Below are 27,805 nucleotides of genomic sequence, written 5' to 3'. Positions count from 1 at the left end.
CGTCATTTTCCAATGGCCCAGTGTCCACCTTTGCCTCTCTCTTGTCCTTTATATATCTAAAGAATCTCTTACAGTCTTCCTTTATATCACTGGCTAGCTTACCCTCCTATTTAATCTTCACCCTCCTTATTTCTTTTGTTGTTGCCCTCTGAGGGTCTTTGTCAGCTTCCCAATCCTCTGGTTTCCTACTGCCCTTCGCCACATCATATGCTTTCTCTTTTGCTTTTTATGCTATGGCTGACTTCCCCAGTACCATGCTTCTTTTTCGGGATGAAACTCTGCTGTATTTCTTGAATTACTCCCAGAAATTCCTGCCATTGCTGTTCCGCTGTCTTTCCCGCTCTGCTCCTCTCCCAGCTGTAATACCTGATTCTATCTTCTCCCTCTTATAATAAGCAAAGGTTAGAATCAGAATCGCACTATTCGGCAGCTTCAGTTGTAAGTTTCCAAAGGGAGTTGGATAAGCACTTAAACAGAAAAAGAAATACTCTCGGAAATGAAAAGCAGGAGAATGGAACTTAAAACAAAAGTTGGTGGAGAGCGGACCCTGACTTAAAAACCTGGTAAAATACCTCCCCAACCATATAGTGTAATTTCATGTTTAAATTGAAAGCTGCCATGACATAGAAACATTCCGACAGAGAAAAAAATCGAGAAGGCTTAAATAATTACATTCGTTAGTCAGGTTTGTAATTGGAAAAATGCGCCTAAACCTCCCAAGTGTCACCTTTGTTATTTAGAAAACACTTCCCAGAATTGTGACTTTGGCAGGAATGGAATACCATTGACACTAACCTGTTATTGACATGCCAATTGTATAATACAATATTGAGGAGTTTTGCCACGGCAGTGTTGCAAGTTTTGCCGTTATGATTTTTGAAAGATACACATTAAGATAAATTGCTGGTATGCGCGCTCATTTCTCGTTAAACCAGCTAACACCCGTACCTGAAACCTTCCCTATAATGGGAACAGCTTAAGAAAGCCGATTAGAGAGACAGCGTTGTCACTGAAATCGCGTCCAGCAGCAAGAGCAGCTCACTTCAAGACCAAATCTCCTTGGAGCTTTCTTCCACTTCCATTAAAATCATGAACACATATTGAGAAGGTAAGCTACAAATATGGATGGAATATTTAAAAAGGTTGTCTCAGATCCTCACTGCTAACGAACAAGGTGCTATCAATGAAGCTTTTATAGAATTTACACAGATCTCGTTAGCAGCTTGTGATACGTTTCTTTGATTGTCTCTTTATTCTTTTAACTTGTAGTGAGCTGAAGAATGCTTGGTTCTTGGTGGAAAGTGACCCTGTTAGTCCTTTTATCTAATTTACTGGCACATTCAGGTAAGAGATTTTCAGCTCATTTCAGCTGAAAAGAACATATAATGTACCATCATAAAATAGTTTATATCTAAATTTGACATTATTAATACAATCAAGAAATTGGAATGTTTGTATTGTTTTAACAGACATGCATTGAGATCAGTACAAAGCCCCACTGCGAGAATTGAGCACTTTGCCTGGGAAGGTGGTGGAGGCAGAAACCTTCATAACATTGAAGAAGTATTTAGATGTACACGTGATGCCATGGCGTACAAGGCTATGGGCTGCAAAATGGGATTAGAACAGTCAGAGTGATGTTTTTGACTTGTGCACACAGGATGGGCCAAAGAGCCTTTCTCTGTGCTGTAAATCTCTCTGATTCTATGACACAAGTCATTGAAAGTTGGCACTTTGGTGCAGTGCTGATGCAGAATTGCACAGTCAGAGCTGCTGCCTTTTGGGCCAGACCTTAAAGTGAGGCTTTGTCTGCTCTTTCAGGTGGAATGGAAAGAGATTTATCAAGAAGAACGGGAGAATTATTCTGAGTGCTTCTGCCAAAGTTTATTCCTCAATCAACACCACACAAAAAAAATGTCTCTGGCTTATGTCAGACTGCTGTTTGTGGGAGCACCTTGACAGTTATGGCTGTACTTCAAAAGTGTCTCAGTATTTGTAAAGCACTTTGGGAAATCCTGTGCCTGTGAAAAACACATACAGTAAAAGTCTTTAATTTGAGAATCCAAATTGTGCTGAAGTAAATGCAATTTTATTTTTTAAATGCCTCCTTTTTAGTTCTCGGAACAGATTTTCTTTTGTCCCTTGCCTCTCCTGTATCTGGCACAAACTGACTATGATTCATGTCTGAATCTTGACAGTAAGTGTTCTCAGCATATTACTCTGTGGGTTATACCACAACCAAGCCATGTGTTGTCTCCACCCTAAGTCCATTTACCTGGTTTTCTGGCTGGTGATGATCGTGAGTGGAAAACCTGGCCGTTTTCCTACTTTTATAGACAGGAAGATCGAGGCTAGCTAACATCACAGTTACCGCCCTGTCTGAAAGCAGGCAGCTCAGTACAGACCCAAGAGAATGAACATGGGACCTTTATATCCTGTATGTCTCCATTATTCACCAAAAAACCTGCTAAAGAAATTCATTTCAGTCAGTTCAAAATGGAAACAGAAGAAAGTGCACATTCTATTGTGCAGGTTTAGAGCAGACTTTATAGCAGTTGACTAATACTTATCAGATTAGAACATTTTAAAAAAATATTAGTGAAATAAATTCAGGTTGTTTGGTAATCAGTTGACCCTTCATAGGTTGGAGTTCTGATTAAAAGATTCAAAACAATCTCACAAGTTACGTTCTGGTGTTATCTAAAATGCTGCTAATTTATAAGTTCTGCTTATTTTCATTCTAATGATTCTGATAATCATTATAATTACAAATGTTAACAATTTGATGCCATAAATAAATGAACATTTTAAATAAGGCAATTTTGAGTTATTTTGATTACAGGACCTGAGAATTATCAAAATTCTGTGAGTACACTTTAAAATTTCATTTGTATTTAAAATGTGCTGGAAAATCCCAGCTGGTCTGGCAGCATTCAGAAGAAGAGTCATCTTGAACTTGCAAGATTAGCTCTGCTTCATTCTGCACAGATGTTGCCAAATCTGCAGGGTATTTCCAGCACTATTTTTATTTCTAATTAACAGCATCTGCAATATATTTTCCTGCCTAATATAAATTAGTTTAACTGTATTAGCATTTTGGAGTTGTTGAATAAGTTGAGAAATCCAACATGAATGCTTTGTTGTTATTGATGGTATAATTTGATGCACTTTTTGTCAAAACGTGGCTAGTACTGTGACAATGAGATATTCTTGATTAACATACACAATTAGACACAAAATATTAAAGAATAGTGTTCTCCAGTAACACCTCAAGCCATACTGTCCTTTTAATCACATGGGATTCTGCAACTTCTACAAATTCTTTGAAGGGGATTGCATTTTCTTACTCTATCAATTCAAAAATCAAATTCTATCTTTATTTAATGCAGCTGTTAATTCTTAATATTTTTTTCTGGTGCAGTTGGGGAGTTCCTCATATTTTCTGATTTCATTTGTTATTTTTTAACTCTGTGAATAGCCTTGGTGGTTAAAAATTCAGGCACTGTAAACTAAATATTCAGAGTGGAAATGCTGCTGTTTACAGTACAATGCGTTAACAATTAGATCAACAGAATGACCATTTAAATTTGTCTGTTTCAGTTGTGTTAAAGACAATATCAAATGAGAGTAGACTGCACAAAGGCTCCAGAAGTCTTTCTCGTGGCAACATTCAATCTTCTGTGACTGTGAGCGACGTGCAAATGAAGTATTTGGTTTACAGACAAAAACGATCCTTTTTATTTCCGAATGGTGTTAAACTATGTCCAGAGGAAACAATTTCACAAGCCATTGGCAACTATCTCAAATATTATAAGCTGAGAGGTAAGAAAATTCCCGTTGCCTATTTAAATTTTTCCAAGTCCTCATCAATGTAATACTTTTGCCCATTTGTGTGTCCCTGTCATATTTTGGGAGTTTTAAAAATTTATTTCTTCACAGAGATGATTTAAGAATGATTTGTGCTTTAGTCTTGTATTTTAAAAAACTGCATTTCACAGATTAAAAGAACTCTGCTGACACTAACAGCATATATTAGAGCCAGTTGAGCTAGATTGTGAAATGTTGCAAATAGTCTCTTGCAGACTGATTTGATCAGGGTCAAATGAGACTCCATTAAACCAAGATGTCATTTATTCATTCTGTTAACAGCAAGAGATGCTTTGGATATAAGAAGAATAGCAGTAGGAATAGGCCATGCTACACTTCAAGCCTGCTCAATCATTCAATAACATCATGGCTAATCTAAAATAGAAACTGCTGGGGAAACTCAGCAAGTCTGTCAGCTCCTGTGGAGAGAGTAATAAAGTTAATAGTTCAAATTCAATGTGATTCTTCTTTGGATCTGAAGTAGACCGGAAGATGATCATTTTAATGCAATTGGCAAATGGGAGGGAGGACCAACTGAAATAGATAGTGAGAGTGCCCAGAGCAATAGACAAAAAGAGTGCTAATGGTATTAGAGGGAAGATATAGATGCAGAATGGGTGTTAATAGTATGCTGCTGACCAAAATGACCTCTACTTTCATGCCCAATTCTTATATCTCGTGATCTAACTTCGTACCCAAATGAGTTATGTATTGAATAAACTCATTGACGTGAGATGCCATAGCTCCTGGAATAGAGGATTCCAAAATTCACCACCCTCTTCATCACAGTCCTGAATATTGAACCACTTACCTTGGGTTTGTGCACCTTCCACTGTCTAGCCAAAGGAAACTGTCTCTCAGCATCTATCCCGTCAAAAGTCTTCATCAGTATGAAGAGCAAATGCTCGAAACATCGACTCTCCTGCTCCTCGAATGATGCCTGACTGGCTGTGCTTTTCCAGCATCACACTTTTTGACTCTGCAGTAAGCATCTGTAGTCTTCTATGTATCCTGTCAAGCCTGCCAGAATTTTACACATTGCAAGGAGATAGCATTTTAGTTTTCTAAATTCCAATGATAATGGGCTATTAATTTCTCCTCATAGGACATCCCTCCCAACATTGTTTAAGTTTGCACTTTGAATAAGTTGAAACTTTATTGCTGGAACAGCACAGCAGGTCAGGCAGCATCCAGGGAACAGGAGATTCGACGTTTCGGGCACAGGCCAGACCAATTCAGTTCCTTTAACATTCTCTTTTATTTGTTTGAGACTGATGAGGAAGCTTTGCTCAGTGGAGCATATCTCAAAAACAGTCAGACAGAATCAGAAGTCTAACTAGGAAAAAGTTAATAAATCTAATTTGTAGAGATAATGCAATGTACTTTTCAATATCCTTGTTGCTAAGGAGGCTTCTATGATCAGTAAAGTTAAAGTGAGATTTAATTATCTCTGTTATTCTGCATGATCAGTTATGTAAACAAATGAAGCAAAAACACAAAATTCAGGAAAAGCTCAGCAGGTCTGGCAGCAGCTGTAAAGAGAAATCAGAGTTAACGTTTTCAGGTCCGGGACTCTGGACCCAAAACATTCACTCTGCTTTCTCTTCACAGATGCTGCCAGACCTGTTGAGCTTTTCTAGAAATTTCTGTTTTTGTTTCTGATTTACAGCATCTGCAGTTCTTCTGGTTTTTATATAAAATAAAATGAAATGGCTTAACAGTTTGTACCTGGCCTGGTCTACTAATTGCTTACGTCCATCTTTAGAGTAATTGAAGAAGGGCATGTATGAAAGCTATAACATCAAGTTTGGTTCATAGGGAAATTTGATGTCATTTCACTCAGGCTGTTCTATAGTATCAGGTAAAACTATAGTATAATTATATTATTATCATTACGTTGTGTAGGCACAGTCCTGAATGTAAGCTGCTCAGATTGCTTACAGAAGGGCTTACTATTACTGTGTGTGAAAGAACCTTCCATGCAGTTGCAAATTATTATTTTTATTTATTTATTTATTCATAGTATTAAGTTAGCTTGGGGCAATGTTTTGTAGAGGAATAAGACAGGGCTATTTTCTGGATCTACAGATTGGAAGAAGCAAAAATGGCCCTTAGTAGAGTGATATGCTCTTGTTGGATGTGGGAGTTTGGGGAAGTTTACGTGTCACTGAGGATTATATCTGCAATAAATGCCATTGGTTGCAAATCCTATCAGATCAAATGGAATGGTTGGAGTGACAGTTAGAGGCAATGAGCAATTTACAAGAGCAAGGGGGTGTGATGGATGGAAGTTATAGGAAGGGAGAAATGTCACAGCTACAATCAACAAAGACTTTGGAGTGCAGGTTCATAGTCCCTTGAAAGTGGAGTCACAGGTGGAGAGGATAGTGAAGAAGGTGTTTGGTATGCTTTTCTTTATTTGTCAGAGTATTGAGTACAGGAGTTGGGAGGTCATGTTGCGGCTGTACAGGACATCGGTTAGGCCACTTTTGGAATATTGTGTGCAATTCTGGTCTCCTTCCTATCAGAAAGATGTTGTGAAACTTGAAAGGATTCAGAAAAGATTTACAAGGATGTTGCCAGGATTGGAGGATTTGAGCTATAGGGAGAGGTTGAATAGGCTGGGGTTGTTTTCCCTGGAGCATTGGAGGCTGAGAGTGTTGTGGAGAAAATGTAGAGAATCACTAGGAGATGCAGAGAGTTCTTCAAGAAGTAGGTCTTTTATTTGCAAACAAAAAACCATGACACTGAGAAAGCAGATTCTCGAATGCCCACGAACCTCAGGGTCTGTGGTTTTTAATATTTTTTTTATCATGTTTCTGTTAGCTTATTAGCATGTCCAACTATATTCATCAAAGTACCTCACTCTAGCTACACAATAAACCAGTAATGTTAGTTCCCATTATCTCTTAAGTTGTACATTCTACTTAATGTTATTCTAATGTCATGGTTAGATATTTAGTGTCAACTTTTTGCAACAGTGGTTTTTCATTCCAGACCCTACTTAATATTTTCCTAATGTCACGATTAGATATTTATTATCACCTCTGCTACAGTGATCTTCCATTCCAGACTAATCTGTCATGATTAGATATTTAGCTATTCCATCTATTACAATAATCTCCTGTCTCAAGCCGACTCTACTAACTATTAATTAGATATTTAATGTCATGTCCCAAATATTTATGGTCCCAATCTTGTCACAATGATACTTAACAGGGAAACTTACTTTACTAATTGTGTTATCTCATCTCGCCATAGGGACCTTTCAGCCTCAACCTTACTCTGCTAATTGGTGTTAGAGCATTCCACTATTCTTATCCCATCCTGCATTCCACAGACTCCTTGCAACAGATTGCCAGTGGTCTTCATGCTTTAACCCTTCCCATGCTTTTATGCTCTTTATTTTCCATAAAGGATGACCTTATAGAGGTTTATAAAATCATGAGGGTCATGAATAGGGTTAATAGAGAAGGTGCTTTCCCTGGGGTAAGGGAGTCGAGAACTAGAGGGCATAGGTTTAGAGTGAGAGGGGAAAGATATAAAAGAGACCTAAAGGGCAAATTTTCACGCAGAGGGTGGTGTGTGTGTGGAATGGGCTACCAGAGGAAGTTGTGGAGGTTGGTACAATTGCAACATTTAAAAGGCATCTGGATGGGTATATGAATAGGAAGGGTTTTGAGGGATATGGGCCGGGTGCTGGCAGGTGGGACTATATTGAGTTGGGATATCTGATCAGCATGGATGAGTCTGTTTCCGTGCTGTACATCTCTATGACTATGACTCTATTTGTGGGATGTGGGTGTTGCTGACTGGCCAGCATTTATTGCCCATCCCTTAGTTGCCCTTGTGAAGATGCTGGTGAGCTGCCTTCTTGAACTGCTGTGGGTTGACCATGAATGCCATGAGGGAAGAATTCCAGGATTTTGACCCAGTGTCAGTGAAGGAATGGTGACATATTTCCAAGTCAGGATGTTGAGTGGCTTGAAGGAGAACTTGAAGGTGGTGGTTGCCCTTGTCCTTCCAGACGGAAGTGGTCATGGGTTTAGAAGGTGCAGTTTGAGGATCTTTGGTGAAGCGTTGGTGGTAGAGGGAGTGGATGTTTGTGGATGTGGTGCCACTCAAGTGGCTGCTTTATCCTGGACAGTGTCAAGCTGCTTGAGTGTACTTGGGACTGCGTTCCTCCAGGCAAGTGGGGAGTAATCCATCCCACTCCTGACTTGTACCTTGTAGATAGTGGGCAGGCTTTGGGGAGTCAGGAGGTGTGTTCATAGCCTCTGACCTGCTCTTGTAGCCATTGTGTTTATACGGTGAGTCCAGTTGAGTTTCTGATCAATGAGAACCCTCATAATGTTGATGGAGGGGTGAAATCATAATGAAACCAAATAACTGTTTGTCTTTACTCATTACATTTGGCGAAGATTTAGACATTATAACAATATGAATTGAACTTGCATTGTTGTAAATTCCAGTGAAATTCATTAATTTTCATATAATTATGGTGTACAGGGGCAAGTTCTGTGTGTTCTAATCGAATTTAAATTTATTCCCTAAAAGCCATCCACTTGATTTCCATCTTGTATACAAAATAAAACAACAAAGTCAGTAGGAGAGATTATGCAAGATCCTGCTAAATACACAAGATACACAGACATTGTAACAGTATCACAGCCTATGAACTTGTTCAGAACTTGAATACAGACAGTAGCATGCTGATACAAGATTACCCTATCCCCATTGATTCTGATGTCAGCAACATGTAAATCTCATGCTGCCTCCTAAAGTAAATCATTGTAGTTTGCTGTCAGTTATCGGCTTATTCTTGATTGGTTGCGTGCCTGAACAAGAAACACAAAGTCATGGGTTCAAGCTGCGATGGATTAAAGGTAGCTCATTCTGCTCACTGCCATCAGGCACTTCTGAAAGGAGGTGCATTGCAGCTAAAGAAAGTTCTGGAAGTCTTTTCAAAGGGAAGTCTTTACCACAGTGAATGCTCAAAATTGGCTGGCAATGGGCTCCAAGATCTTCCAACTGGCCTTGGTGCTGAAGCTGGTGAGGAAGAAAGCTGTCATCTATCCACAGGTGGCCTGGAGTTCCTCCAGACAAACGTTGTGAAGTTTGTGGGTCCAGGCAATACCAATAGTCTAGCCCCAAGGACCTGGGTGCAGTGCTGCAATAGGCTCAATTACCTTACAGCAGTCATGTAGGTCATGTAACTTCAAGCATCACCTGCCACTTCACTTCTAACTTCCCACACTGTAAAATGCAACACATCACTATCATTCACCTATCAATGACTTCTATCAATCACAACTTATAGCTCACATTCACCCTCACATCCTCAACACTGCTGCAAGCCTCACACCTTACAGTTTATACAGACTGCCAGCTATTCAACCATGACAGCCAGAACATATAAACACATTGCATCTCATTCATTGATGCAATTCCCTCTCTGTTGCATGACAAAGGAATTCATCACCTGAAGCAGTGGCCTGTTTTCTGGGAGGGCAAGTATGGCTGTCCTCACTTCAGTGGAGGAGATAGAAGCTGTTATCATTCGAAAAGCCAAGGCTATGGCCTTGGCAAGTTGTGAGGCTGACAATCTGAAAGCTGACAGTATTGTCATACCTAATACTGCTTTTCACATTTCATTTCTCAGTTAATGTAAGCATTCATTTCTTGCTTCTTCCCTCCCCACAATCCTATCTGTGTGCTGCTGCCTCCTGTTGGATATCCAATTGTAACCTGGTCTGTCAATGGTGAAAAAACAAGAGGTGGGCTGCAAGATGATGTAGAAGAACTACTGCCACATGTTCATAGTCACCAGCCCAGGTGTTCTACATTTGTTAGAGAATGCCTTAAAAGTGGAACCTGCATGTGGGAAGACATTGGGCACAAGTGGTCGACAGCCAGACAACAATGGTAATGCCCTGTCATGTCACCAGAGGCTGTGGGCATACATGATCAGTTTGGCTGCAGAGGGTTCAAATGAAGGCTTGAATGTAGTAGGCAGCAGAAAAAGGCTGATGAGTCTGGAAGTTGAGATTGTGGTGCTGGAAAAGCACAACAGGTCAGGCAGCATCTGAGGAGCAAGAGAATCGACATTTTGGGCATAATGCCTTCATCAGGAATGACCTGATGAAAAGCTTATGCCTGAAATGTTGCTTCTCCTGCTCCTTGGATGCTGCCTGACTTGCTGTGCTTTTCCAGAACCGCACTCTCGACTCTGATCTCCAGCATCCGCAGTCCTCACTTTCTACTACCTGATGAATCTGAAAGTCCACAAGGAAGCCCATAATTAATATCTCAGAGTATGGAGGAGTCTAGCTCCAACTTGACACACAACTTTGTGCTGAGCTTCCTGCTCATCCTCACCAACATTGCAGATAAACTTGAGAACTTAATCAGAATATAGCATCAGGCTCATAGAATCATAGAATCCTGACAGTGTGTGTTTCCAATGCAGTACAAGCAGAAGTGATAAAATCCATTCAATCTAATTAATTGTTAGTAGGCATAGCGACTCTGTGAACTTTAAAGAACATGTCATTTTGTTAATGAACCTGAACAAGGGCCAAGCGGTTAGTGATAAGGGAGGTGGTATATGGGTCTACAACACCAAATTGACTGGCACTTTATTAGCTCTTTTGCACAAGTCCTTTAATGATACCGAGATTCAAATCATATTGCTAATGAGGACACCTGGAACTTTTGTTTAAGGGCTGCTGGAGGGCCTCGTTCATTGTTGATTTCAAGATCATAGAACAGAGGTCTGATGTCTAAACTGAGTGGGACTAAAGGAGCCGGACATTTTCTATTGAACTGCATTCTCCATATTCAACACCTCTTGTAGGCAGTCCCTCAGGATTGGGGGTGACTTGCTTTCCCCCAAGTCCCCCAAGTCAGTTTGATGGGCTCTGAGAAGTTCAGTATGTGCTCTGCAGACTCTACTGCAGGTCAGGCAGGTGGTATTGGAGAGGTTTGGGAGGTTGGTTGATTGGTAGTTTGTGTGATCCCTCCAAAGCCTCGTCTTCCCCTCTGTACTTTCCTGATGAAGTCTCTCGATAAATTCAGTGCATTGCTGAAAGGATCTCCTCCGTTTTGATTGGTCAAAAGCTGGGATTTCCTTTGCGTCAGCGAGTATGTTTGACCTTGTCCTTAGAACATTTCAGCTGACCTCCTGGGAGTCTCCTGCTGCAAGTCAATTCCAAATAGAACAGTTTCTCTGGGCACCTGGTGTTAGTCCTACAAAGGAACATGACCCATCTCTAATCAGCAGAGCTGATTTTGATTGATTAGTGCCTTAATAATCAACACCACCAACTGATTAAGATGCTGCTCAATAGATGCATGTCTATTATGTGGTTAGAATGATGATAATTACAGACTGAAGCCTTTCAGAGTTTGAATGTTACTTCCATGAAGGAGGTCTTGGTATCTGCTCTCCATCTGGTAAGGATTCAAATTTTCCTTTATCAATTGTCTAATGGGTATTTGTTAATGGCTTATTTTTGGGGGAGGCTGTGGGGTCTCTTTGTGATCAGGGTTGTCCCCGGATGCCACATTTGTAAACAGAAGGTTGGATCGAAGAAACCATCCAGAGCAGAAGAAATAATCTGAGCTGTACATTGCATCATCCAGGCACTGGGGGACCTTAACTTTGCTTTAGATGGTTACATTCATGTAATACTAAGTGCACATTTAAAGTTTGTTTACCTATTGTTGTTGCCAAGTTGCCCTTCTGAGTTTTGGGAGAGTCTGTATACTTGCTGGTGAGCAAATCCTTTTAAATTCTCAGTGTGTCTGTTTGCAGCCTATTAAGCATGTTGAGAGATTTCTACAACTGTTAGATACCAAGCCAATCTTTAAAAGACAAACACACACTCCAATCTCCGATGCATTTCACTATTAAAATTGAATTTGCATCTCCTATAGCTTCTCTAGTTTGAGCATTTTTTGTTGTGAATTTATGAAAATGTTTGAGAGTCACCAGATGTCCTCCTTGCTGTTTATGTTTCTTAGTGTGCCAGGAGGCAGTATGGGAAGCATTCAAAATGTTCTGGGACAGACTACCTGCACGCCATGAACATGAAGCCTGGATGAATGTGTGTGATCAAGGAATCATAAATATTTTTGACATTGGTGTAAATTTTAGTCAATCAGACGAATACCAAGCCTTGATGAAGGAGGTAATTCTCGTATTGTAGTTGACATGCAACATTCTTCTATAATTAATTGGATTACTCTTCTGTCACATAACTCTTGTTTTCTCTCCCTCACAATTTCTCCTTCGAGTTTTCCACCAGCACATTTCCTGCTTAATTTTTCCTTTACATTTTCTCCATCCCAGTTGTATAAAGACAGTGACTCATGCTAACATGTAGGTCCATTGGCAGCAGTCACCTACCAATTCTTTGTCCAACTGGTTATTCCTCAAGTGTGGACCTGGCCAGTGATTGGGGTGGTGGTGGTGGCGGGGTGTGTCCTATTATTTGGCTGTGTTCTCCTTTGATATTTACACACACTTGCTTCCAGCAGGGGACACTGGAAGACAATCAGTGGTAGGCAGTTTGCCTGCTTTTGTCTTCTCCAGCTAAAAGTCATAGATGTAAATTATAATACCCCTTAGCACCACCCCATCACAGATCATATCATTCGACATAGACAGGGATCCAGATTAACTTTTTCCTGGTCTACAGAACTTTCAGTTGTATTCACCTTTTAATCTACAGAATGTATTGTAAATGTGGGAGAATACAATTCTACACAACATTGTGTTAAATTGGTATGAAAACTTGCTTATATGCTTCTCAAGAAAGTCTGAATTTTATAGGAACGTTTGACTCATTTTCTGAAAGAGGCCAGCTGGCATGGTACACCTATAGTCCATTCTCTTAGGATGGCTGTATTTTTATGCATATTCAGAGCACTAGCAAATAAACTACATGTAAAATGGCACAAATGGGATGTCAAGTTAGGTAGCATTTATCATTGATCCCTATGTACATTGAAATAGACTTGGAATTTAACACGTGTTTACATGATTCTGTTTCTTTCTCTCTCTCTGCACCTGCTCTGATTATGACTAACACTGCCAAAACAAAATTTTTGTTCACTAAATGCAGGAACTGGCCAGATCAGGACAGTTTTGCAATTAGGTTCCTCGTCCAAACCAATGATGACAGCTACAGGAGAGTGATAAGAATTTATAAGTGTATAATATAAGCAGCTTCGACTGTACAATTGTTACTCTCCCATTAAACATCATCAAAATGAATTACTTCACTGCCAATATTCTTAAATATGCTTCACACAACAGATGTTTTTATAATTCTGCTCAAAAGATATTACACCATCCTTATGGTATGCTTTGTGGAGTTTTGGATGTCAAGAGCATTCTATTTCTAAACAGGCACACTGTGAGTTTGGAAACATAATGAAGTATTTCCCTTGTATGGAGTCACTGAGTTGGTTATTCATAGTAACTTAATGACTCATATAAGTAGAGCTTTCTTTGCCCTGAATTACCCCTGAATTTAATGCTACCACACTAATAGCCATTTTGAAAAGGGTTAGACGTTTGCAAAGACAAGTATTCAGTATTTCATTTCTTTTGTTCTTCGAGTTGTAGACGTCACCAAGCCAGCATTAGTTATGCATACTTAATCTCCTTTAACAGAATGGCTTAGTAGGCCATTTCAGAGACACCAGATTACTACGGGTCTGAGGTCACTTATAGGCCAGAACACATATGGCTGGAAGATTTGTTTCCCTCAAAGGCAGTAGTGAACAAGATTTTTCTTTTAAAAAACCATCATCAAAGATAGTTTCATGGGCCGGAATCTTATAGGAGCCTGCATGGTGCAGGCTATGGTGAAAGATGTGACAGAATCATGTGAGAAGTCCCATTTCCACATCACGAGGAACTTTAATTAATTTCTGGGTGTTGAGGAGAGATTCTCCCTAGGCTGTGGTGGGTTGCCTCTTAAGAGGATTATTTCTTGTTCATCTCTTGATTAACTGTGAATCTCATCTCTTATCTCACCATCTGCTGCAAGTAAACTAGAGACTGATAATTCTTGACTTGGTAGTTGGAACAGGTACCTGGCAAGTTCTGCTTATTGCTGGCTGCAGAGAGCTTCCATGTTGGTCCCCAGCCACCAGCGTGTCAGGGGCAATGGGCACCAGCCACATGCACCCCATATCCATGGACATTGGCTTCTTTTTTGTGGCAGCCTGTTAATAATTCTTGTGGCACACCTTTGATCTACCTACAGTATCTTTCTGCACTTTGATGCTGTATCTCTGGGCATCATTGCAAGCTGCAACTCAGGGACATGCACTGGTTCATGGACTGGACCAGGCTGCATCTCTGGGCTATGCAATTGCTCTGTCAATGCTCACTCACTTGGAGCCGACCCGGATGCTCATAGTGTCCCTGCCTTGCTTTTTTGTTTTGCAACTTGTCTCTCAGCCAGAGATAAGAGGTTCGCAGTATTACTGCATTGGTTGCTGTTTAGACCAAACACAAAACCAGGAAGCTTTTCATGGTTGTCAGCAGTCATCATCAAGTCAAGAATGTTAGCCTTCAGTCAGGGGGGTCTTGGCGGAGTAAGTCAAGGACAACCTCCGTTATCATGCTAGGAGCTTGGACATGGTCAATTAGTGGCTTGGGGTGGTCAGAATCAGGATGCTCTCTTAAGGGATGAGGAGTTGAGTGTTGGGTAGCCCACTAATTGACTTGACTTCTTCTGCCCTATTATGAGCTGTTTCAACATGGAATAAGTGAGAGGCAGGTAGTAAGAGAGATGAATGTGACTGGCATAGTTGTTGCTGTTTGTGCAAGTGGTGGGGTGTACCCAAGCAAGTGAGTAAGTAGGGCAGAGGGCATGCAGGGTTAGCAGTGTCGGTGGGTGACAGTGGGTGAGGAAAGTTACTGTCGGCAATATAGTGAGAATTGTAGAGTATGAGTCTTGATAAGAGGTGGGCACTGTAGAGATTGAATGAATGTTCGATATCAGAGAAAAGATGGTGGTATGTGACCTGGTGGAGTGGAGAAGGACATTGTCTTTCTTCCTACAGCGCTGAGCATTCCTCCAGTTCAGACTGTATGAACTGCCTCAGGCCTTGCTGGCAATGTCTGGTGTTGTGCCAGCTCTAGACGGATGGTACTTGTCTGGGTGCACAACCTGCACCGATGGTAGGGGTGCCTGTAAATTCCAGGATATCCTATGGCGTGGTAAGAGGGGGCAGAAATCAGACAGGAGAGACACCATGGGGTGGGTAGAAAATAAATGAGGAGTTTGATTTTAAAAAAAAAGCAAAATAAAATCATTGGACTATGTGGTGATGAACCCTCCAAAAACACTTGGTGCAAATCAGATTTAGCCAATGTCCCAAACATCATCATCACAAACCCCAGGGATATCCTGTCCCCCTGGCAGGACAGATATAGCAGAGTGGCAGCACAGTTAGATTCATTGAGGGGGAATTGGTCTAGGAGTCCTTTACATTTGACTCGAGACCCCAGAAGTCTAATAGCACCAGGTCAAATGTGGGCAAGGAAGCTTGATGGTGATTTTCACAAACTGACTCCTCCCATCAGCTCAATCAGTAGTCCTCCATGTTGAAGTGTTGAGAGTTTGTTGCTGGAATAGCACAGCAGGTCAGGCAACATCCGGGGAGCAGGAGAATCAATGTTTCAGGCATAAGCTCTTCATCAGGAATGAGTCCTCTCATTCCTGATTAAGGGCTTATACCTGAAACTTTGATTCTCTTGCTCCTTAAATGCTGCCTGACCTGCTGTGCTTTTCCAGCACCATACTCTTGACTCTGATCTCCAGCATCTGCAGTCCTCACTTTTTCCTCCATGTTGAACACCGCCTAGAGGAAGACTGAGGATGACAAGGCGCAGACTTGGGGGGACTTCAATGTCCATTACAATTTGTGCCTTGGCAGCAGCATTACTGACTAGGATGACCAGGTCCTAAAGGACATAGCTGCTAGACTGGGTATGCAACAGGTGGTGAGGGAACTAACAAGAGAAATGAAACATAGTTGACCTGTTCCTTAATAAACTGCCTGCCACAAATGCATCTGCCCATGAGTGTATCAGTGAGGATGGCCACTTTGCCGTCCATGTGGATAAGTCGTCCCAACTTCATACTGATAATACCTTACATCATGCTATGTGGTGCTATCACTGTGCTAAATGGGATTGACTTCAAACAGATTTAGCAACGCAGGCTTGGGCAGACATGAGCTGCAATTCAACACAATCTACAATCTCATGAATGGAATATCTCCCACTCAACCATTATCATCAAGCTAAGAGATCAAACTGTTTGGAGGCCTAACAAAACTTCAACTGTGTTTTTTTTAACCTTTGCGGTTCTTCAATTCTACCCACACCAATTCTATACCATCTGACCCTACTTCATTTCTTACTATTGATTTAATTTCATTTCTTACTAATAAGGCAACCCCACCGCCTCTGCCCATCTGCGTATCTTTCCAATAGGATGCAAAGATACGCAGAGTTCTAGTCCAGGAGTTCTAGTCCAGGATTCTCTCAAGGTAAACTTGTCGGTTGAGTCAGTAGTTAGGAAGGCAAATGCAATGATGGCATTTATTTTGAGAGGACTTGAATATAAAAGCCATACTTCCTAGGCTCTATAATGCTCTAATAAGGCCAAGTTTGGTGTATTGTGCGCAGTTTTGGTCCCCACATCTCAGGAAGGATATACTAGCCCTGGATTGTGTTCAGAGGAGATTCACGAGAATGGTTCCAGGAATGAAAAGCTTAACATATGAGGAACATTTGAGAACACTGGACCTATACTCGATAGAGTTAAAAAGGGGGATCTAATTGAAACTTACAGAATACTGAATAGCCTGGACACAGTGGATGTTGGGAAGATGTTTCCATTAGTAGGAGAGACTAGGACCCGAGGGCACAGCCTTAGAGTAAAGGGAAGACCTTTTAGAATGGAGATAAGGAGAAACCTCTTCACCCAGAGAGTATGAATCTATGGAATTCACTGCCACAGGTCAGGTCATTGAGTATTTTTAAGACAGAGGTAGATAGGTTCTTGATTATAAAGGGAATCAAAGGGAGAAAATGAGAGAATTGCGTTGAGAAACTTAACCACGATTGAATGGCAGAGCAGATGCGATGGGCTAATTTCTGCTCCTATGTCTTATAGTCTTATTGTTCAGTGGAAAGTGCAAGAGGGCATGCCAGGAGTAGCACCAGGCATATCTGAAAATGAGATGTCAACCTGGTGAGGCCACTAAACAGAACCACTTACATGCCAATAAGCATAAGCAACAAGTGACAGACAGAACTAAGTGTTTCCACAACAAACTGATCAGATCTAAGCCCTGCAGTTCTGTTCACACTGAAGCGTGAATGGCAGTAGATACTTAAACAATTCACTGGAGGAGGGGGTTCCACAAATATCCCCATTCCCAGCATTGGAAGAGCCCAACACTCATTGCCAAAGATTAAGCTGAAGTGTTTACAACAATCTTCAGACTGAAGTACCAAGTGGATGATTCACCTCGATTTCCTCAGTGGTCCCTAGTATCACAGATGCCAGAATTCAGTCACGTGATATAAAGAAATGGTTGGACACACTGGGTACTGCAAAGGCTTTGGGTCCGAACATCATTCTGGCAATAGTACTGAAGACTTGTGCTTCAGAACTTGCCACACCCCTAGTCAACGGCCTCCAGTACAGTTACAACACTGGCAATTATCCAACAATGTGGGAAATTGTATAAATATATCCTAGACATAAAAAGCCGGACAAATTCAACCCAGCCAATTGCTGCTCCATCAGTTTACTCTTGATCATCTGTAAAATGATGGAAGATGTCATTGACAGTGCTATCAATATTGTCATGTGTAATTCACCTCCTGACATCCCAATGCCTGTTCACCATCTACAATGCATAAGTCAAAGGCATGATGGAATATTTCCCACTTGCCAGGATAAGTGCAGTTCCAACAACACTCAAAAAAACTTGATACCATCCAGGACAAAACAGCCTATTTGGCACCACATCCATAAAAATACATTCCCTCCACCATTGGTGCTCAATTGCACAGTATGTACTATTGTCAAGATGCACTCCAGAAATTCAATTTAGCTCCTTTGACCCTTGACCTCTATCATTTACATATACAAGGAAAGCTGAAGCATTGGAACACCACCATCTGCAAGTTTCCCTCCAAGCCACATACCGTTCTGACTTGGAAATTTAACACCGTTCCTAATGCTGTTGGTTCAAAATCCTGTAACTCCCAACCTACTCACATTGTGGGTGTACCTACAACAAATGGACTGCAGTGATTCAAGAATACATCTCTGCACCACCACCTCATGTGCTTAAGTGGAAAATTAGATGTTGTTTCTTCAGCTTGTGTTGGGCTTCAATAGAGCATGCAGTAAGCTGAGGACAGAAATGTTAGTGTCACAGTTATCCACTGCTTTCTCAAAGGATATTTTGTTACTCTAATACCAGCTAGTGTTGCTATAACTAAGATCACCAATGATCCTACTCCATTAGACAACTACTTCCATTAAAGTGTGGAAGTATTTTTGCTGAAGTGACCATGGATTTGACCTGTTTCATGCTTGCCATTGTTTGACCATATGCTCTTATTTTAACTTTGTGATTTAACATAGACTGCTTTGCTTTTGAATAGTTTTAAAAGGTATTCTATTTTTATTCTGTGTTAGTAATTTCCCTGTTTGGTCAAGTTTCTCTATTTGTCCAGTTCAATTTCTCTGCCGTCATTAGCTATCTTGTCATTGTGGAATCTGGAACCACGGTTAAACTTCCAGCAAACCAGACCAAATGTAATCCAATAGCATTGTGATTACGGTCACTCAGATCTTCTCAACGTGAGGGTCTGATACTGCATTTGGGTCACCACCAAAAGCAAAATTAATTGCAAAATTATCTTTACCTTCTTTACAAGAGGAATTGCAGGGAGGAGGTATGCAGAAAGAAAATGGCAGTGAATTCAACCCAAATATCTGAATTCAAAATGAAATTAGTGAAGCAAAAGCTTGTTCATTGTTTGGATGTTTTACACAAAACTCACAAGGTGAATTACTGGCTAGTTAACCTCAACCAGGACAACATAATATAACTATATTCAACACACCTAGAGGAGGGGGAAATTAGTCAAGGTTCCCACTAATCTCTATTCAGCAACTGTTACTGGACAGTGTACCTACATGGTTATTAGTTAAGGACCTGGGTCATGGTAATCATTATTATTATTGTACTGGGAAAGGAGAGGAGGATAACTCCGGGTTAACATTACATTAGTTTGAATTACTGTAAGTGTATTTTTAGATTAGTTAAACAATAGTGTATTACTGGAATTATACAAGGCAAGGCTGAAGTTGAAATCTCACAGTCTCTTTTTCCAAAGTTAAAAATCATACAACACCAGGTTATAGTTCAACAGGTTTATTTGGAAGCATTAGCTTTTGGAATGCTGCTCCTTCATCCATACCATCTGATGAAGGAGCAGAGCTCTGAAAGCTAGTGCTTCCAAATAAACCTTTTGGACCTGGTATTGAGTGATTTTTAACTTTGTGCACCCCAGTCCAACATTGGCATCTCCAAATCTTCTTCCAATGACTGCTTACTTCCATTTTTTTAACTTTACCCAACTTCTTTATCAGACAGTGCAATTTTTATGTTCTACCTACCTTTACTTCTAAATAATGTAAAATGAAGTTTATTATTATAGCTTTCTGATGTAATTAATTCATTTTAATTTTTCAATTGCAAAATTAGATTTAAATTAATATTCTATTTGAGAAACACTTATTTATTGAATTGATATGTATATTTTTACACTATTCTAATGAGAAGTTTATTTTCTCCCCAGAAATTATCTCTACAGACAGAAATAGTGAGCAGGTCAGTAGATTACTATAAAACACATTTTCCATCGTTATATTGCAACATTGAAATTAGAGATTAATTAACTTAGAAAAATTAACAATATTTAATTTTTCTTGCAAGTTCAAGTAATGAAGACTTGTGCATGTAAGTTTATATTTCACTTTTGAGTTCAGAATATACAGAAACGATGCATAGAATTTAATAATTTTTCTTAAAAATGTATATATTGAAACTTAAAACTTGCATTTCCTTACGGTGTTAAAATTGTACTGTGCGATATCTGGTAAAAAAATGTGCTTGGCTTAAATATTTCACCCAAATGTTTTAACACAGACAGTAATTCATGCAAAACAAAATGGGCTATTACCTTTGCCAAAATATATTGCCCATGATTTTCCGTGTGTCTGCAAATTGTTAAACAAGGTACAATCTTTCTCCTAGTCTAGAGACCACCCTAATCATGAATGCAACTTCAACTGAAAGCTCCACACGAGAAGGTTTGTGCACTTATTTTTAAATGGCTTTTTATTTGCTTAAGTATTGAGACCTATAACAGTCAAAATAAATTTCAGTGGGGTTGAGTTTCATAGGAGGAGGCACATATTAGTATAAGCACTAAGACCCACTAAACCATGCACTTTGCTATTTACCTTGTGGACAATTTTAGAGACAGGAAGGGGTTGCTTGATTTACCTGAGAATGATAGACTCTTGACCTATAACTGGGCACCTTAATTGGCAAGGGAAGTTGAAGTTTATTGTCAACCTCTTCCTAGCAGAACCTGTCAATTTCTGAGATGATGGCTTAGTCTACTCCCCCCTTAAGGTGCCACGATTGTAAGGAGCATAAGAACATAAGAAATAGGAGTAGGAGTAGGTCATCTTGCCCATTGAGCCTGCTCCACCATTCAATTAGATCATGGCTGATCTTTTCGTAGACTCAGTTCCACTTACATGTTGGCTCACTGCATCCCTTGATTCCTTCACTTTTCAAAATTCTATTTTTGCCTTAAAAACATTCAACAAGGTGGTCTCAAATGCTTCACTGGACAGAGAATTCCACAGATTCACAACCATTTGGATGAAGAAGTTCCTCCTCAGCTCAGTCCTAAATCTGGTCCCTTTTATTTTGAGACTATACCCCTAGTTCTAGTTTCACCCGCCAGTGGAAACATCCTCCCTGCTTCCATCTTATCTCTTCCCTTCATATTTTATATATTTATACCAGAATCCCTCCTCATTCTTCTAAATTTCAATGTACAGTCCCAGTCTACTCAGTGTCTCCTCATAAGGAAACCATCTCACTTCCAGAATCAACCGAGTGAACTTCCTCTGCACCCTCTCCTGTACATTCTTTCTCATGTAAGGACACCAAAACTATACACAGTACTCCAGGTGTGGCCTCATCAGAACCCTGTACAGCTGTAGCATAACCTCCATCCATCTAGCAATGAAGGACAATATTTCATTTGCCTTCTTAATTACCTGCTGCACCTGCAACCTTTTATGAGTCACGCACAAGGGCACGCAGCTCCCTCTTCACAGCAGCATGCTGCAATCTTTCATTATTTACGTAATAGTCCATTTTGCTGTTATTTCTACCAAGATGGATGACTTCACATTTACTAACACTGTACTCCATCTTCTGGACCCTTGCTCACGCAGACAGCCTATCTACATTCCTCTGCAGACTTTGTGTTCTCTGCACACTTCGCTCTACAGCCACATTTATCAGCTCCATTAACGATTCACAGAAAGAGACCAATAATGCGTTCAAGATTTTTGATGATACAATGCTAGTAAGGATATAAGCTGTGAGGAGGACAAACAAGGGGTTGCAAAGAGTTCATTTGGAGCATTATGTGGGGAAGTGCGATGTTATTTACTTTGGTAGAAAGAATAGAGAAGCAGAACATCTTTTTAAAGATGTTAAACCTCTACGTGCTGATATATAGAATGACTGGGTGTATTCTAACACAAAGTTAACATGCAGATACAGCAAGTAATTAGGATTAATGACATGCATTGCATAGAGGTTGGAGTAGCATGATAATGAAACTTTCTTACAATTGTGAAGGGCTGGGGTGAGACCACACTTGGAGTACAACATGTAGTTTAAGGTTCCCTATTGCAAGAGAGATATGCTTGCCTTGGAGGTGATACAATGAGGGTTTACTCGATTGGTTTCTAGGATGAGAAGGGTGCCCTTGGGAGGTTGAGCCACTGAGCCTATAATTTGTGGAATAAAGAAGAATAAGAATTGATCTCATTGAAACAAACAAGATTCTGAAAGTTAGATACTGAAAGATTTCTTCTTTGGCTGAGGGATTGAGTGCACTGAGGCAGAGTTTCAGGATAAAGCTAGATGATTTAAGACTGAGATAAAGTTAAATTCCTTCACTGAGGGTTGTGAATCTTTGTATTGTTTATTGCAGTGTTATGGGTGTTCTAGCATTGAATATATTTATGGCATATAGTCTTAGACCAAGAATCAAGATTGCTGACTATACTTATGACATGGTTTGGGCAGTATTGCTATAATCGTCTACCATTTTGGTAGATAGTGCAAAGTGCTACTCAGACCACAGCTGGAGTACTATAAATAATATTTGAGCCCATTATCTGAGGAAAGTTATCCTGGCATTGGAGACAGTCCAGAGACAATTCACTAGGCTGATATCAGGAATGGAGGGACTATCTTTGAGGAACATTTGAATAGTTGGAATTTAGAAGAATGAGAAATGACCTTATTGGAACATTTAAGATTCTTAAGGGACTTGGTAGTTTAGATGCAGAAAGATTGTTTCCCCTTGTGGGAAGGTTTAGGACCAGAGGGCATAATGTCAGAATAAAGGGTTGCACATGTAAGTCAGAAATGAAAAGGAATTTCTTCGCTGAGGTCTGTGAGACTTTGGGATTCTTTACCAGAGGGCTGTTGAGGCTGGTTTGTTAATTTTATTCAAGGCTGGGAGAGACAGATTTTTAATCAGGAAGGGAATTACAGTTATGAAGAAAAGGCAGAAAAGTGTTGAAGGTTATGAGATCATCCATGATCTAATTGAATAGCAAAGCAGATTTGATGGGTTGAGGTCTACTTCTGTTCCAATGTCATGTTATGGTCTTAATGGGTACTCACCAATGGAATTGTTAATGGGGAAGGATTATAATACATGTTCCCAATTTTATAGCACAAAATCAAACCAAAAATAATCTCTCAAAACTGAGAAAATAAAAGAACCAGGAAAAAGCCACAGCATAAAATAAAATAAAACAGTACAGCTCAAGAGACAGATCAAAATCTCTAGGTAAAAACAAGGTCTGCAGATGCTGGAAACCAGAGTCTAGATTAGAGTGGTGCTGGAAAAGCACAGCAGGTCAGGCAGCATTCGAGGAGCAGGAAAATCGACGTTTCAGGCTCCTTCCCTTCCTGGCACCCTCCCCTGCCACCGCAGGAATTGTAAAACCTGCGCCCACACCTCCTCCCTCACCTCCATCCATGGCCCCAAAGGAGCCTTCCACGTCCATCAAAGTTTTACCTGCACATCCACCAATGTCACTTATTGTATCCGTTGCTCCCGATGTGGTCTCCTTTACATTGGGGAGACTGGACACCTCCTAGCAGAGCGCTTTAGGGAAAATCTCTGGGACACCCGCACCAATCAACCCCAATGCCCTGTGGCCCAACATTTCAACTCCCCCTCCCAATCTGCTGAGGACATGCAGGTCCTGGGCCGCCTCCACAGCTGCTCCCTCACCACCCGACACCTGGAAGAAGAATGCCTCATCTTTTGCCTTGGAACACTTCAACCCCATGGCATCAATGTAGATTTCACCAGTTTCCTCATTTCCCCTTCCCCCACTTCACCCCAGCTCCAACCTTCCAGCTCAGCACCATCCCCATGACCTGTCCTACCGGCCTATCTTCCTTTCCACCTATCCACTCCACCCCTCCTCTCTGACCTATCACCTTCATCCCCACCCCATTCACCTAATGTACTCTATGCTACTTTCTCCCCACCCCCATCCCCCTCTCATTTATCTCTCCACTCTGCAGGCCCCCTGCCTTTATTCCTGATGAAAGGCTTTTGCCCAAAATGTTGATTTTCCTGCTCCTCGGATGCTGCCTGACCTGCTGTGCTTTTCCAGCACCACTCTAGTCCAGATCAAAATCTCTGTATACCTTAAACGCAGTGTGGAACCTTTGTTTAAGGGACAGAAAATCAGAGAAATGGATCAATCGAGAACTCATATTGATCTTGCTTGACCCAAGAAGTGAGATGAAATATGACTATCACAGAACATGGGACAGACTTATCTGTACTGCATCACAGTGCACAGCGTCATGCAACAATCCAAGACACTCTATCAAAGAAACATAGATTGGGATATCCAGTCAGAATTCCAAATTGTCTCAATCTGTGAGATTTGGACTTTGAGTAGGTTGGGGGGTGGGGGTGGGAGGGGACATAGAGATAATGGTAATAAGGGGCTATTAATATTGACATTCAAGAGTACAAAAACTATATTTTACGTGAAATAAACTTGGTTAATGTAGACCAAGTAGAGAGAAGCTTGGGGGTAGATGTGGTATAATGAGATTGATGTAAATCATGATGGTTTAACTGATCACATTAGCTGACAGACAGTAATAAGAAAGTAGACACCAGTCTAAAATGAGAATGTGAGGACAGAGATCTGAGATGCTACATAAGAGACTTGTATTTAATAACCTATGCTATACATATGTAAACAAAGAAGTTATAGTACGTAGGGAACTGAAGAGATAGAGATAATGAGCAAGCAGCCTCAGGGACTGTACATGTGGATACAGATACTCACAATCTAAGATATTCCAGAGCAGTATCTCAACAGGAACAGTGCTGGCTTATAGCACAAGATAGAGCAGGTAACCAGAGGATGTGGATGTATCCAGTGTTTTGTGGTGCTCTGGATTGCACTGTCTGAAGAAGTGATAGAAGCAGGTTCCATAGTAATTTTCCATAGTGAAATAGTCAGTTGCTTGAATTAGAAAAAACATCTACCAACTGCAGGGAAAGAATGGGGACCAATTAAATAACAGATGTATGTTTTGTTCTCCGATTCTATGATCTATCATATGGTTAATGTTAAGCCTTCATGTTGCATTACAATTCTTCTCAGAAACACATTGGTATTTTTGTCTTTACCTTTGTATTTATCTCGACCAATTATAGCACTGTCTGGTAGTATGAAGATGCATATTTTGTTTTAATGTATTCTTGGGATGCAAACAGCCACAGCCAACATTTATTATCCATCTCTATGTGCCCTCTGAACAGTTGGAAACCAACTACTAAAAGGAACTGAGACATAGAGCTGGGGATGTTTAAATAAAGACAATCAAGTGTTCGAATAGCTAATAACATACCTTGTATTTCAGGGCCAGATGCTGGTGAAGCTTCTGTTGATAGCACAATAGTCAGAGCTGAAGAAAGTGAGATCACTGTAAGTCCATTTCTGTAGATGTTTGATAATGACTTGCACATTTAAAATTCTGCATAAATTAAAATATATGAAGATAAGTGTCAGCACAGTTCTTCAGACTCCTCATATTCCTATTAAAATGGATTTCTCAATGAACTGTATCACTGACACTCTACAGGTGACCTAGAAAATTCACAAATATCAAGGAATAAATTACTTGTGCATTTTCCTTTTACCTTATAATGGAACTTTCTGCTGGTGTTTTAAGAGGATTGACTTAAATTGTTTAGACCACCCAATCAACAGACACAAGTTGAGCAGGATGACCTGGTTCTGTGCTGTATGTAAATATGTTCTGAGATTTGGACAGTAATGAAACCATTGACTTATTGCTTGATTTAAGAGCCAAATGTAAAATTATTTGAATCTTCAGGGCATTCTTTCAGCAAAGAATCATTATTGAATTAACACATGAGGCCTTACGGTAAATTAGAATGAATAATGATACAGCAGTAAATTAGAATGAATAATGATACAGCAGTTTATAATTTTGGAAGGAGGACCTCAATAATTCTGTTGACTCACCTTTTGTGAATTAGCACTCAGCAACCACAGAAGGAACATCTGTTATTGTGCATTATGAAGGGACAGGGGATAAGTTAGAGCCTTGTGAATAATAACTCTGCACTTGTCTTCCTTTAAAATTGAAGAGTTATATTAGCATTGAGAAACAGAAATAAAGTGCCAAGTCCCCTGATGGGTGTAACTGCCTTTATGTCATTCCTCCTTCATATTTTTCATTGGTGAGCATCTCAAATGTGTTCCATAGGCAAATGCTCATCCTTTACAAGCCTTACCTGCCACCTGCATACTATCTAGGAGTTGATCAGAAACCTGATCACTATACTTTCTGGGTATATAGCATATCCTAACAGAGCTTGCACTAGACCATGGTTTGGACTTTGGCTGATGAGTGACAAGTAACATTTGTAGAATACAAGTACCAGGCAATAACAAGAGGAAACCTACGCAGATTCCCCCTCCCCACCCACCACTTTGACATTATTTCACCATGTTACTATAGCTGAATCCCCAATCATCAACATCTAGGGTTTAACATTAACCAAAAACTCAATGGACCAGCCACATAAGTAGTCTCATTATGAGAATAATTTAGAGACTGGGAATTGTGTAGCAAGTGACTCACCTTTTTTTAAATTCATTTGTGGGACATGTATGTCACTGGGTGGGTCAGCATTTATTGCCCATCCCTAGTTATCTTTGAGAAGATGGTGCTGAGCTGCCTTCTTGAACCTCTGTGGTCCACCTAATGTAGGTAGATCCACAATGCCCACAGTCTCACACAATTGAAATGCATGCCTCAGAAGCACAAACACATCAAAACTAAAGGTGAGGAATGCAGTATAATTTTGATCAAACCTTTTTGAAAACTTGAATTGACCAGGAATCCTGACTACAGAATTGTAAGCAAGATCATAAATCAGGAAAAAATTAACATTTAATTGTTAAAATTTGGAGATGGAATAAAGAGCAACAATATCTTGAATTTGAGTATTGATAAAAAAAGATACATAGGTTGCTATGTATCATTGCCTACTATTAACAATGTGATGTCCATGTGTTCATTTGAACATTGCTAGACAATCACCAATATGCCAATTAAGGAAATCAGAAGCATTTGCAGTGCATCACTATTTCATGGCGACCTAGACTGTATTCAGTGAACCTCTGAGCTCAGCAACTCGGAGTTAAATCCAGTTTTAACAACACCTGGAAGCCCAAAAGCATGGTGATACAATGGGATCGTTGACAGACTCATCATTTGCAAATTCCTTTGTCGGATTTCAGGAAAAATATGCCTTCAGTTAAATGATACCTCATCACACTTACCTTTGTATATTTCTGACATCTATGATATGTTTCCTATGTTTGAAGATGCAGCCGCATGTAAAAATTTCCTTGCGTGTTTCAGTGGGCTCCATCCTGCTCTCAAATTCACCTTTGAAATCAGGCAGTGAAATAAACTCCATTTCACTGATGTCCTAGTTGAGAAATTGGCCAGGGGCTACATATTGGGATTCCTACTTTTTCTACACAAGAAAGGTCACTTGCAGCTGGAATTTGGACTTCAGTATTTAAAAGGAGTACCAAAACACCCAAACCACTATTTAATGCTTTTTCTTCATATTTATGATCGGTACAATGTCTGAATATATTTTTAAACTACAGGTGACATTCATTTATCTAATTCAGATTTTTGAATATTATTTATTACTGGATATTCATGACACAGGTTGATAATATATTTGAGCCTTGACAGTTGATGTACTTCAATTGACATGGTAATTTTATTGAACAATAATGGTAAATGGAATTGGAACCATAAGTCAGCACTGCCTACCTGGCTGACATGCCAGATCTTTAGATTCTCTTTTGTTTCAAATTGGTTTTGCATCTATACACTATTGTTTTACATCTATACACTATTGTTTTACATCTATACACTATTGTATAGCAAT

The 27,805-nt window shown here is 40.1% G+C and overlaps 1 protein-coding gene across 4 annotated transcripts in view; it reads left to right on the top strand.

The window, feature by feature from the left end:
* The first annotated feature begins 1,032 nt into the window (after nt 1-1,032).
* impg2a (interphotoreceptor matrix proteoglycan 2a) overlaps nt 1,033-27,805 on the top strand; it is a 77,198-nt gene continuing 50,425 nt past the window's right edge. For 2 of the 4 annotated variants that reach the window (XM_043701126.2, XM_043701125.2), the window contains exons 1-8: nt 1,033-1,108; nt 1,270-1,344; nt 3,601-3,822; nt 11,893-12,059; nt 19,787-19,818; nt 19,924-19,947; nt 20,245-20,300; nt 25,222-25,286. In XM_043701126.2, coding sequence (XP_043557061.2) covers nt 1,281-1,344; nt 3,601-3,822; nt 11,893-12,059; nt 19,787-19,818; nt 19,924-19,947; nt 20,245-20,300; nt 25,222-25,286 — 630 coding nt within the window. In that variant the 5' untranslated portion in view covers nt 1,033-1,108; nt 1,270-1,280. Of the gene's footprint in view, nt 1,109-1,269; nt 1,345-1,781; nt 2,078-2,183; nt 2,866-3,600; nt 3,823-11,892; nt 12,060-19,786; nt 19,819-19,923; nt 19,948-20,244; nt 20,301-25,221; nt 25,287-27,805 lie in introns of those variants that run through there. The other 2 variants (XM_087992683.1, XM_043701127.2) reach the window with 2 other exon arrangements.

This window comes from Chiloscyllium plagiosum, unplaced genomic scaffold (genome assembly GCF_037043375.1).
Source record: "Chiloscyllium plagiosum isolate Xiang-an unplaced genomic scaffold, Cpla_swu_hap1 HiC_scaffold_12, whole genome shotgun sequence".
Taxonomy (NCBI): domain Eukaryota; kingdom Metazoa; phylum Chordata; class Chondrichthyes; order Orectolobiformes; family Hemiscylliidae; genus Chiloscyllium; species Chiloscyllium plagiosum.
The sequence above is the reverse complement of the archived record's forward strand: the minus strand, read 5'-3'. Positions and strand labels throughout refer to the sequence as shown.